Source organism: Nannospalax galili, unplaced genomic scaffold (assembly GCF_000622305.1).
Source record: "Nannospalax galili isolate Female #2095 unplaced genomic scaffold, S.galili_v1.0 scaffold459, whole genome shotgun sequence".
In the NCBI taxonomy this organism is placed as follows: domain Eukaryota; kingdom Metazoa; phylum Chordata; class Mammalia; order Rodentia; family Spalacidae; genus Nannospalax; species Nannospalax galili.
In genome coordinates this window covers 1,013,774-1,026,389 of record NW_008344211.1, presented here as the reverse complement: position 1 = coordinate 1,026,389, position 12,616 = coordinate 1,013,774, and the positions used below count along the sequence as shown (strand labels likewise).

The 12,616-nt window shown below is 56.1% G+C and overlaps 1 protein-coding gene across 1 annotated transcript in view; it reads left to right on the top strand.

Annotated features, from left to right (window-relative positions):
• Positions 1-12,616, top strand: part of Zfpm1 (zinc finger protein, FOG family member 1) — a 60,932-nt gene that overhangs the window by 12,739 nt on the left and 35,577 nt on the right. Inside the window, exon 2 of the mRNA XM_029567128.1 lies at positions 11,905-12,027. Coding sequence (XP_029422988.1) covers positions 11,905-12,027 — 123 coding nt within the window. The remainder of the gene's footprint in view (positions 1-11,904; positions 12,028-12,616) is intronic.

Genomic DNA, 12,616 nt, shown 5'->3' with positions numbered 1-12,616 from the left:
GTGGGGGGGGGGGGCGAGGCCCTCAGCCCTTCCCTACTCCTGAATATATAAAGTGACTCTAATGGAACTCTGGGGTCCCAGAGATGGGAGGTCTGCGGAAGGCCAGGGCTTTACTGGGTGGCTCTGGGCCTCACCAGGTATAACCACCTCACTGGTGCACCATCATCACCAAGGACAGCTGACTTGGTTGAGCTGTGCGCTCACCCTGGGCTTGACCTGCCTATGGCATCCAGTCCTCCTAGCATCCCTTGTTTCTCCTCTGATGACTCAAGGCTCAGAGAGATTGAATAAATTACCCAAGGTCACACAGCATAGGAAGAAACAGGAAGGACTATGACCTAGAGGCTCTATCAGATCTAGGTCTCCATTTAGCTAGTTCTGGGATGTTTGCAGCTATGCCCCACCCCCCACCTCTCCAAAGGGGCCATGTCCCACCTGTTTCAAGGGAAAGGTGCAGGCACAGAGAGCAAATTACTGCTCAGGGCCACACAGCCCTGTTCTTAGCAGTGCGAGTCGACCTGTCTTTTTCTTGTGAGCATGTCATTTGTCGCCCCACAAAAATAGACTTCTTTGGTGAGAAAGTTGGCTTTTGGAGCTGAGGCGACTGCCAAGTTGGTAAACTACTTGCCAAATAAGCATGAGGACCTGCATTCAAATCCCTAGCACCATGTAAAGAAGCCAGGCATGGTAGCATGTGCCTGCCAACCCAGCACTGGGAGGCAGAGACATAAAGGCTTCTGGGGACGCTGGCACGTTCTGGGACTCCCTCTGACAACAGCTCCCACCCAAGGACTTGCTGGGATGTCGGGCTCAGGACCTCTCCCGACCACCGTCACCTGGGTGGTTCTAGAACATTTGTCGTTATCATCCAGGGTTTTCCACTTGGACGCCACAAGAATCACACACACAGCCTGCCCAGGAGCATGGGGTGGGGGGAGTTCCACCCCTTAATGCACCTCACTGTTCTGAGCCTCAGTTACCACTTTTTTTGTTGTTTTTGTTGTTGTTGATTGCTTTTTGACAGGGTCTCCCTAGTCACAGCCTGCCTGGTCCCCAGAAGCTCTAGCCATATCCCCTGTCCACCCCAAGGGCCCCCATACCTCTTAGCTGTGCCCACTAGGTCCTAACTAGGCTAGGCGGCTAGCTGCAAAACCAGAGAGGCCCAGCTGGGTTCCAGTTGCACCTGCCCTTGCTGTGTGACTTTGATCCACACACTTCACTTCTCTGGGCCTGGCTCACACGTCAAGCAGGGCAGTAAGTGTCCCCACCAGTCCTTGTGAGGAGCTGGTAAGCTTGGGAACCCCAGAACCCTGGCAGACAGGTGCCTCAGGACCCCCACTCTCCCAGGTACTAGTCAAGTCCTGGGTCTCCTCTTCTGACTGAGGTCTGAGAAAGGGAGGTCCCCTCCCCAAGTGCCACAGGTGTGGGAGGGAGTGGGGTGGGTGTGTTTCACCCTCCCAGGCCCCCAACAAAAAGAAGAAAGAAAGGGAACCTTGATAAAAAAGAGCGATAGGCGCTGTGCGTGGAGGAGCCCGCTATCGCCCCATCTATCTGCCTGCTCACTCGCAGTTCTGTTTCCCTTATCTCACCCCTCCAAATGCCAGGAACAAAAGAGTTGTAGACTCACACACACCAGTGAGCCCACGGCCCGCGATGCAGGGCTGCCAGGAGACAGCCCCAAAATCTAAAGGGAATGTTGAGGCTCCTCACCCCATGATGTTGCAAAAGGAAACCCCAAATAGCTGGGCTCTGACACACAGCAGCTGGTACAGAGTCAGCTAGGAGTGGGTGCCCAGGGGTCGGGGAGGTCCCTCTGCACCCCTGCATCTTGGCCATGTGACCTTGGGTTAGTATTTTCCCTTTCAACCACCCGGGATGGATTTAGTGGGGCCTGGCATGGAACCAACCTGCTCTGTCTGGCTCCTTTCGGCCTGAGGCCAGGCAGGTCAGCCCAAATCTAACACTCTCCAGAACAGCCCCCAAAGCCTGGCCCCACCTCCGGCTCCACCCTCCAAGCCCAGCGTGCCTACAGCTTCTTCCAGTCTGGGCCCCAAGAACTCAGCACCACTGAGCCCCACCCCAGAACACAGCCTAGCCCCCTCAGGCCAACCCTCCCCAACCACTGTCCTGCCCCTCCTGGCAGCCAATGAAAGCGGGGCATGCAAATGATCAGACTTGAGGTACAGGGATTGGCTAAGGTTCCATGGATAGGGTGGACCTACGTGGAGAGGGTGGAGCCTCACCCTAAAATGGGAGGGGACTTAAGCGGGAGCCATTTGCCTTGGATAGAATGGCCTTTGGGTGACCTCTGCTGACCTCAGAGCCCAGGCCACATAACGGCGCACCAGGACATGGGCCTTCCAAGATCAATGGTGTAAGCTCCAGTTCCAGCTGGGAATAATGGAGGTGAGGAGCAGGGCAGGGTCAGACAGCAAAGACTTGCAGCTCCCTCTGCCTGGCTCCTGACCCCGCTCACGCTGTCATTGCTGGGAACTTTGCTGGCCCCGCCTCTGCAGCCTCAGGCGCTGGTGGGCACAGGGCTCCCCACATTCTCAGCCTGCATAGTGATTTCTGGCACTCTCCCTTGCCCCAGGCCTCAGCTTCCCCACCCACACCATAGGGCCTCTAACTGCAGCAGTCTCTGTAGTTTCCTACTCCGTACTTGTTCCTGTTGGGCCTGTGGAGATGAGAGAAACCCTCCTTGCTTGGTTTCTTGACCAACCCTGCCTGTTTCAGGCACCAGAGCATAAGGGTCAGAAAGGGCAATAGTTCCAGGGAGCTATGGTCCCTTTCTTCAAGTTGGACTGGGGCATGTCCTGTGGAGCCACACATATGCTTTGAGTCAACAGAACAATGTATGGACCGGCATGTGGATGCCTGTGTATGGTAACATTATCCATGAGCACCTACTATATACTGACCTGGAGTCCCAGTCTGGTGCAAGTAAAACATGAAAAAGACATGTCCCCTAACCCAATGGATTCACCAAGTGCAGAGACAGGGAAGGGACCATCTCTGGAACCTTGATGACGGGGAAGCCCCACAGCGTTGAGAAAAGAAAGCTGGAAGGGCAGAAGCTGAGCCAGGTGCAGGATGGTGCTGGTGGGGGTGTGAAGACAGCACAAGTTCTCTTCTGTCAGCAGGGCACTGAGAGCACGGGCACCCACTATGTGGTTGGACTAAGTGCTCAGAGCACTGCCCTGTGCGTGACTGCCACAGCCACAGTGGACACAGGGGGCTTGGGGAGGACTGGGCACTGCCCAGCCTGCCCGTAGAGGGCCGGTCACAGTAAGGTTGCCCTCTCCTGAGCAGCCATCTGCTTCCATCCCTCTGTGCCTCGCAGTGATTGCTCCATTAATGTCATCCTGTGCCCATCGCTCAGCCCTTTATCACACATCTAGAGAAAGGATCACTCCAGGCCTCGGCACCCATCTCACTGTTTCCTCCTCTCTTGCTCTGGGCCCTGAGCCGTGGCCTCGGCCGCCCCTGCTTGGCACGTGGCCTCAACAGCCCCAGGCCCCTTCCCGGCACAGGGCCCCCAGTGCGCCTACTATCCCCAGGGAGCCTAGCTCCAGCCCTTGTGGGATCCTGGGCCTTCCCCTGCAGCCCCTCCTGCAGAATTGTTGGCCATGGGCTCCGGGAGTGAAACAATCTCATGTAATCTATCAGTGGCTATCAGGCCCATCGAGGGGAGGGACGGGAGTGGCCGGGCCTAGAGATGGCGCCAACCTTTAGTGTTGATAAAGTTTCCGAGTTCAGCTGTGATGAATGTTGAGTAAGCGCAGGCCGCCGATAGGATGTGGACTTGGCAGGCCCGAGGCTCCGGGTGAAACCAATCTCCCTCTATCAGCCTGACTGGGCTTTCTCAGGACCCGGCCCTCTTCCCTGCTCCTCACCTCCCTTTCTCTCTGCTCTGCCCCGCCCAGGCCCCCACCCCTGGGGACAGGGTAGGGGACCAGCCTGCCGGCTGTGACCTGAGAGAGAGGGGCAGGCTCTGGTCAAGGGGAAAATCCCGAGGGAGCCCTGGAAGGTAGTTGGTGGAAGACCCCAGCTAGCGAGGGCCAAGTACACACCGCACCTTCAACAGGCCCCGAGTCCTCGGGCTTGGCACCTGGCGGCACTGCCCACAGTACCCAGGTTAAACCCCAGGTCCTTCCTAGGCCTTTAGTCCTCGGCACTCGGTCCAGACTGTGTGTGCCCCCTTCACCACCCTAGGCCTTGCCTGTGCCCACTGAGGGCCTTCCTGAGCTGTTCTCAGTTGCAGTCTAAATGCCACCTCCTCTGAGCAGCCCCAGCAGCCCCCGTCCCCTGTACCTCTGTACCTCCTAGGTACACACTGAATTCCCTCCAGTCTGCTCTGTCAGTCCTCAGCCACGGGAGGAACCCTGCCTGGGGCTTCCTGACCTCTTCAGAGCCTCACCGCCCACTCTTCACAAAAGCTGTTAAAAGGCTGGTGGTAAGATGTGGGAACCAGGGCCTAGGTGAGCCCTGCCACCTGAGCAGGCCTCCATTACATGTGGCCCTGAGTAGCTGGCCTGAAGCTACGCTGGTGTGACAGCCCTCTGCCTCAGTTTCCTCATCTGTCCGTGGTCGCCAAATCCCTACAGACTTGTGCTAGTGAGATTCTGACAGGCCCAAATGAGCTGTTGAGGGCAGCATGCATGTGTCTACAGGGACCTCAGCTGAGGAAGTCATAACTCTTAGAGGGGAGGGGCCACAGGTGCGCCCAGGAGGGGAAGGGGACACTCCCATAAAACAGGAGTACCTTGGCTCCAGCTGTGTTATGCACAGGCAGCAGAGGTCAGGAACTGACACAGGGACCAGGAAGTAGACAGGAACAGAGATGGGAAGGAAGTTGAGGGGGCAGGGAAGGAAACCCGAGGTGCCCGGGCCCCCAGAGGCTTCTGGAGGGCCACTCAGCCACACGTGGGCTAGCCAGAAGAGTAGCAGGCCAAGGCTTGAGGAGTGACACCCACCATGTTCTTCCAGTCAGCTCCAGGCTCGCCTCTGTGTTGGGGCTGGAAACAGAAGTGGAATGGGTTTCCAGAAGTGGAGACCACCAGCCACTTGTGCCTTGGTTGGTAGGTCTGTCAGCTGCACAAGGCCCTGGGTCCTCTGGGAACTGGCAAGGAAAGGCAACTGATGTCAGAGTCAGAGATTTTCAGTGACTTCTTTAAAGTTTTTTGGAACCAACTTGACCTCGAGTCACCAGAGTGTGTTTCTTTTCATGAGACAGGACCACATGGGGCTCTGCATTTTAATCTGAGCTGCGTGTCATCCCCACACACTATTTTTCAGTAAACGTTCATGTCTTTAAAAGTCAAGCAGCATGAAAAAGCCTGTATTTTATTGTGTGTGAATCGTATCTCAGCAGGATAGTTTTAGTGTTTTGAAAGTTGAGGTGAGAAACAATCTATTTGCCCAACCCCCAGGCTGGTCATGCAGTGAGGGGACGGCTCCATCCTGGTTGCAGGCCCAGAGGTGGTGGGCTCATCAGGAACCCCAGGTGTCAGGCTTGTTCCCTCTTGCTGGAGCAGGGTATGCACTCAAGGGAACAAGCCGTGCTGCCTGGCCACCTCCTCTTCAGTGGTCAGCCTAAACTGTGGGGGTGCTGACCCTGGGCTAATGGAAGCAGCTGGTGGGCTTTGTTCAGCCCACCCTTAGCTGTTGTCCACTATAGACTCCATATCATGGTGTGGGTGTCCAACAACCTCCTCATCCCAGCAGTCTCTGATGTACTCTCTCCTCAATCCTCCCCAGTGGCATCCCTGGGATGGCCTTCCACCTAATGGAGGCTCCAGTGGAGGTCGAGGTTGAGGTCAAGATCAAGCTGATCCCAGTACTTCAGTGGCCCTTCATCCTTCCCAAGCAGGCACACTGAACACCTACTGGGCCTTGAGGGCCACAAGGCTTGCTGGACTTGCAGGGTGTAACTGTACCAAGCTGGTCACCTCAGAGGAGACAGACCACGGCCACTGAATGTGGAGAGACTCCAAAGGAGGAGGGGCCTTGAAGAAGCTGAAGGCAGCAGGGAGCTCAGAGGTCACCCAAGGACTACGGGTTTGGGCATTGGTGACAGATGCCCCATGTGGAAAGCATGTAGACTGGGCACATGCCAAGTGGCCTGGACCCTCATCTGCAGGGTAGCTTTAGGCCACATCCTGGGGATATGGCTAGAAGTTAAGGGGACTCCACCATGAAAACCTCACCTCATTACACTGTGCATCATGTTGCATGAGAGGACTGACTCCAAAGGCTTGAGGGGATGGGGCCAGAGTCATCTCCAGGTGGCTTCAGTGCGCTCCTCAATTCTTGTGATCCCAGGTGTCTGCTGTTAGATCCAAAGGTTAAATCTAACACCATTTGAGGGACTTGGGCTGTGTACCCAGCTGCAGCTCTAGGGTGACGTGTGCCTCAGTTTCCCTGCCCTGGCATTGGCTGAATCAGAGTCCCTAATTGGGTACACCCTACATTACATCCTGTTCTGCGTTCAGGCCCCACTGTCAGGTCACAGTGTCTGCCAGCCAAGAAGTTGGGCCTTAGACATAATACTCGAGACTCATGTTTGTGAGAAACGGGTTCCCAAGATGGTTGACCACGGTCCCCACTGGGCTGAATCCTGTGATGTCAAGCTCCCTACATTCGACCCTTCAGGGAGGGGTACAGACGTCTTACCGCCTGTCTGTCCCCACCGTGGCCCTAGTTGCCTACTGCCCAGCGGTGGGAAAGTCTGAATCTGTTATTTTCCTTCTGCTATCAGGGCCTTATCTGGCAGCTGGGTGCAGCTGGAGGCCAGGGTCTGCCTCCTGGCAGTGCCAAGCTGGCCACTCATCCACTGAAAGGACCAGTGAGCCAATGAGGCCAGGTCTCTGCCAGTCAGGACAGGGGATTTCCTCTTTTTCCTCATGGTTCTCCCCAGCTCTGAGGAGAACAGCGTTTGTCATGACAGGCCCAAGCTCCCAGCCATGATCCCATCTGGCAACATGGATGCCAGCCTCCACAAGGGGCTGCCCCTGATTTTTCATGAATCTTTTTGCCTGACAACATGCATTGTTCCTCCGCCCCAGTGCTTTTCCCAGGCCCTGCTGGCTGAAAGCCTCCTTCCCTGCCCCCTTGCCACCTCCTTCAGGAAGCTTCTGCTCACAGCACCTCTCCTATCCTTCCTGACCATGAATGCTGGCATCTTTTTTCCTTGGGGAGCGGTGGTTGGTCACTACCTGGTCTCTAGCTCCTGGTGCTGAACCTAGCACATCAAGGGCACAGGAAAGGTTTGAGTGAGTCAGTGAGTGTGCAAGTGGATGAAACAATTGTGATTAGGAATGAACCCGTCTCAGGTCCACCTGGACCCTCTCCCAGCTCTGTTGTCCAGGGTAGGGCCAGGCTGCTCAAACCAGCTGTACCCCACTGTGGGAAGGGAGGGAGGAATTCCTGGGTGGGCTGGAAGGAAAGACCCTGTGGCAAGCAAGCTCCAGTGGGACTTAGCCTGGTGCCTCAGCTGGGTGGAGAAAGTAGGCGCTGCCCTCGTGTCAGAGTTGGCCCCATCCCCGTGTTGCGATCTCCAGGGGCCACATGGCCATACAACCAGATCTACCTGAACAAGAACACCCCTCCATACACCCCAGGGGGACAGTCTAGGAGACTGCCTCTCCTGCAGAGCCCATGAAGACCTCCCTGCAGTGGTTTCAAAGGACCCACTCCCACCCTCAGTGAAACACATCAAAAATCAAAGCTGGGAGGGGGCCACACTCATCTTCGCACATGCAGGGACTTGGAAAGGAGTGGGCATCAGTCCGCCACACAGTCTGTCTCCGTAATTCAGTTTTAAAGCATGAAAAAGGGAGTTGATGAAATTCCGCTATCAGCGCTGAGCCAATATGCAAAATATCTCACCCCCAATCAAATAGCTATTATGTTTTCATTTCCATGCCGGCGTCCGGCTTAATGAGCAGGAGACGGATGGGCGCTTTGGTGTCTGCTCCCTGTGATAACTGAGGGGCTCTGGCTACCATGGAGGCTGCACCCAGTGCCACCTTGGCTATGGTGGGTGACCACTGTGGTGGCCTGTGGATGCTCCTGGGCAGGAGTGCAGCCTTGGGCCTAGGCCTCTCCAGCCTGGGTGCTGGCCAGGCAATGGAGCCAGCACTGGCCTCACTATGTGGTACTGAGAGTTGGCCCAAGGCAGTGCTGGAGGTACAGTCTGTGTTATCAGATCAGTATATGGCCCAAGTTCCCCCCTTCCACGTAGCACCCCTCTGCTTCTTCCTTGAGGATCGTGGGCAAGCTGCTTTAACTTGCTGGGCCTCACTTTATCCAGCCATAAAATGGATGTGACCCAGCTTCTCTCTGGGGAGTCCTGAGCTGTTCATGGGGGTAGGATTTAGATGGGACTAACCTCAAGATCCCACCTCCCCTTCCATGCTCCTCCTAGCCACACCAGGTAAAAGTAGCCACACCCTCACTGGTCCCCTGCCACTACTCCTGTGGCACCCAGCATGAGCCCTCTGTGCCTCAGTTTCCCCATCTGAGACAGGACAAGGAAGGGCATTTGTGATGTGCTAAGCCAAGGCCCCCCAAACACAGTTGGTGCTTAATAACTGCTCATGGTCTTTCCCCATCTCCTGGCCCCACTGGGCTGTTGGTGGCAGCAACCGTTGATAGTGACAGCTGGTGTTTAGAGAACACTGGCTCTGGCACCCTAAGCTACAGTGTGGTAGCGCAGACAGGTTGGCCTGGGAGGCTGCAGCTGTGGTGGTTTCCATTCATAGCTGAGGAGACAGAGCACAGGGTGGTAGAGTGGCTAACCCAAGATCACAGAGCAAGGACACAGTTTGTATGTCGTGCTGCCTGGCTGAGGACAGTGAAGGTCCCCAAAGGAGTGGGGCACCTTTCCCAGCACAAGGCATCCTGGGGCTGGCAGTGTCAGCTGTGGTTCACAGATGCCCCTGGCCTGCAGGGCCAAGTTCCCCTCCCTCCACACCACAGTTCTCACAGGTCCAGGTGCCCACAGAGGGCAACTCAGTCTCCATGGGGGCAAACTGAGTGTTCAGGAAGCCGCAGCAGCCACAGGCAGAGGTGCCCCAGCCATCCGTGGCCTCGCTCTTTGCTGGTGGCAGTTGTCTTTGCGTTATCAGAGCTCTCTTAATTGTTCTGGAACTGAATTAACAGCGTCAGAATGAGCCACCATGCAGCCCTGCTGCCTTTCTCCACGCTCATCGATGAGGCTTTGTGAGGAGAACATGCCTTTGTTCACTCATAAATGGAGGAACATACCAGCTTCAGGCGCCTGGATGGGCACCTGGGTGGGCACTAGATTGGGTGCTGTGGCATCATAGCCAGGAAAGGTGGGCCAACTTGTGCTCTCCCTCACTGACCCAGCCCAAAGCCAGTCCCCAGAGTCCCCAAGAACAGAGCCTCATCCCCTTTTCTAGAAGGGGCAACTGCTGCTCTAGTCCCTGAGAGGCACATGGACCCAGGCAGGACAGCCTCCTGCCTCCTGAAGGCCAGCTCTACTCAGGGCTAGCCTCCAGCACGGCAGTGTTCCTGCCCCAGAGCAAGGTCACATGGTTCAGGACATGTGCTCGGCCTGCCCTGAGACTGCCCCTGTAAGTCTTAACCTTGGGCTGTTTTCTGTGTGGACTGAGCCCTGCCTGCCACCTTCCTGTTAGCAATAGCTCAAAGGGATCCTGGAAGACTGACTGGGTCCAGAGCTAGGACCTGCAGGGCTGCAGCTGGGAAACTGGTCCTGGGACTTGGGGTGGCTCGCCATTGCCCCAAACTGAGGACAGTCTCTTCCCCAGGCCTCGGCGGTCAATGCAGTAGAGCCCTGCCGGAGCTCAGTTAGCCTTCACCCCGACCACTACACTGCCCCAGGTGGAGGCTAAGCACCCCCGACCGACCCCTGTTACCTCTCAGCTCCCTCTCTGCACTTACCCTCATTTCTGGTTTCGGGACCACCGTGGGTCTTTGGCCCTCTTCCTCCCTCCCCACCTCCCCCAATCCTGTGACCAGGAGTTTCAGGCAGTGTTCAGCAATGTGAGGCTCTGCAGCCTGTCAGCATTTCTGAGGCCAGTGTGAGCAGGATGATGTTGACCCCAGGTACCTGATCTGGATTACACCCCCCCTTAGTCCACCAGGCACAGAAATCTGCCCCCCACCCATCTGAGAGATCTCTCTGGAAACCTGATCCCACCCTGTCTTCTGCTTAGTCCTCATGGGTCCCTGTGTCGCTGACACGTCAAGGCTGTGGATCACACAATGACTGTAGTTTTGGGTGAGGGTTGGCACATATTGGTACTAATGGCCCAATCACAGGCCTACAGAGTTCCCAAATAAACCGAAGGCTGTGAGGGGTATGGGAGAGCTCCTTGAGAGAAGGAGCAGCTGTGTTCCAGGGAGTGGTGAGTTTCATCAATCCCCCAATGACTTGCTGTATAAAAGGCCAGGAGCCCCCAAGCCTCAGAGAGATGAATCTTGGAACACCTTCCCCCCACACACACACACACACACACACACACACACACACACACACACAGAGCTACTGGCCTACCTCTAGAGATGGCCCTTGGGTGGCTGGGGCTGTAGCTCAATTGGTTTGTCTATCATGTACAAAGCTCTGGGCTAGATCCCCTACACTACATAAACCAAGTGTGATGGTGCATGCCTATAATCCTAGCACTCAGGAGGTGGGTGCGGGAAGACCAGGAGTTCAAAATCAGCCTCTACCACCTAGTGAGTTCGAGGCCTGTCTGGAATACATGAGACCCTGGCTCAAAAACAAAACTAGAGATGACCCTCGAGTGCCCTGTACCCCTTCCCCCACCCTGGGGCAGGCACCCCACCCTCAATGTCCTGAAGGCTCTGCCACTGGGCCTTGGTGTGTTGCTGTGGTCCCCACACTTCTAGTTCCTTTTGTTTAGTGCTGGGCCTGACTGCTCTGGGACTCCAGGCCCCTCCCACTCCAGTAGGTGTGTCCAAGTCACAGGCTCTGCCCTTTCCCATTGACCACAGAACAACTGGACAGGTATCCTCCGGGACATGTGGGTGAAGAGCATGAACAGACGTGGGGTGAGACTGAATGAGGGAGGTGGGTTCCAGAAAGGCCTTAGTTCTCTGTTCCTGCAGCTGACGCCCGGGGTGACGTCATAGCCTGGGTCACTCCTGACCTGTGCTTGGGACACTCTAGGAGTCACTGTGGGACCATGACTTATTCCAGTCTATCATCTTTTCCTGCAAGGTGGGTGTTCCCCAACTAGTCAGGAAGGAGGAAATCAAAGGTGCTTAGGCCCTACTGCAGGGGATGCCTGTGTCCTCACTCCGCCTACCAGTCACGTGATCACCATGCTTGTGTCCACCATGTTTCTGCTCACCTTGGTGGGCACAGGAACCCATCCTCGGGGAGCTTTGGACCACACCTCAAATGTGGGGACAGCTTGGCATATGGGTGTGTCCAAGTCACAGGCTCTGCAGAGTTCTCCATGAGGCCACAGGCAGACAGTGGTCATGTCTGTTGTGTGGTCCTGCAGCCTCCATCTGAGCCCGAAAGGACTCCACATTGGGTTCTGCTGGGAGTATGCAGGTGGGAAGGGCTGGGACCCTTGTCTTGGCAAGGGGAGTATCCATCAACCAGTAAAGATCAGAGGACAGGAGGGCAAGAGTAGGGGCTGTACCACATGACCCTAAGGCTTAGGAGTTGTTGCAGGGTGGGGGTGGACGGGTGGAGCTCACATGCTAGGTCTCAGGGGACCAAGAGGGACCAACAGCCTCTGCTCCAGTGGGTGACTGACCCTGCCCTTGTCCCATTTCTCAGTTTACACAGGCACCAAAGTTGAGCCTATGTGGGCATCAGAATACCAGAGTAGCCTTATCCCGAAGTGCCTCACGATTCCCTGGGGCTTGTGTCCACAGGTTCCCTCAGAGATATGGAAGCTGGAGAGGAGGTCCAGGCCGTGGATACCAGCCTCATGGAGCAGGAAGCCGCATCCCCAGATCCCCCAGTCATAGAGGAGCTCCCAAGCCCACCCAAAGCAGGTGAGTGTGCAGAGCTGTGCCCCACCCCAGAGATCACGGGAGCCCCAAGGGCCTTAGCAACCACACTTGTACAAGGGGACACCTGTGTTCAGGCCAGCAAGTGCCTGGTGTCCTCCAGCTGCTACGTCCAGAACTTAGAGGGATCCAGGCAGCCAGAAGGGACCTGCTGTACACAAGTTAGAGGTCCAGCCTTGAGGTAAAGTAGGGAGACTGAGGCATAGGTAGAGAAAATCTAGCCTGGGACTGGTGTTCAGGAAAGACACAGGCATTCCCAGACTCAGTTTACCTCCGTGAAACCCAGGGTTTTACTGGGCTGTGGCCAGGCTCCGTCCACAGCACCATGCTGCACAAGGGGGAATTGTGAGGGTCTTTGGGCCTCATAATTGTTCCTCAGGGAACAAACTGTACATGCTATTAGCAGAAATGACAGCGACAGCAGAGACTGACGGGGGCTCAGTAGGGAACAGAGATTCCAGAAAGATCTTAGTCCCTGGGGCTCTTCACTGCACCCCACTGGTGTGTCAGAGTCCCTCTGGACGCCTGCAAGCCAGAGGTTCCCCTCTTCAACCCAATCTGCCAGCTCTACCGT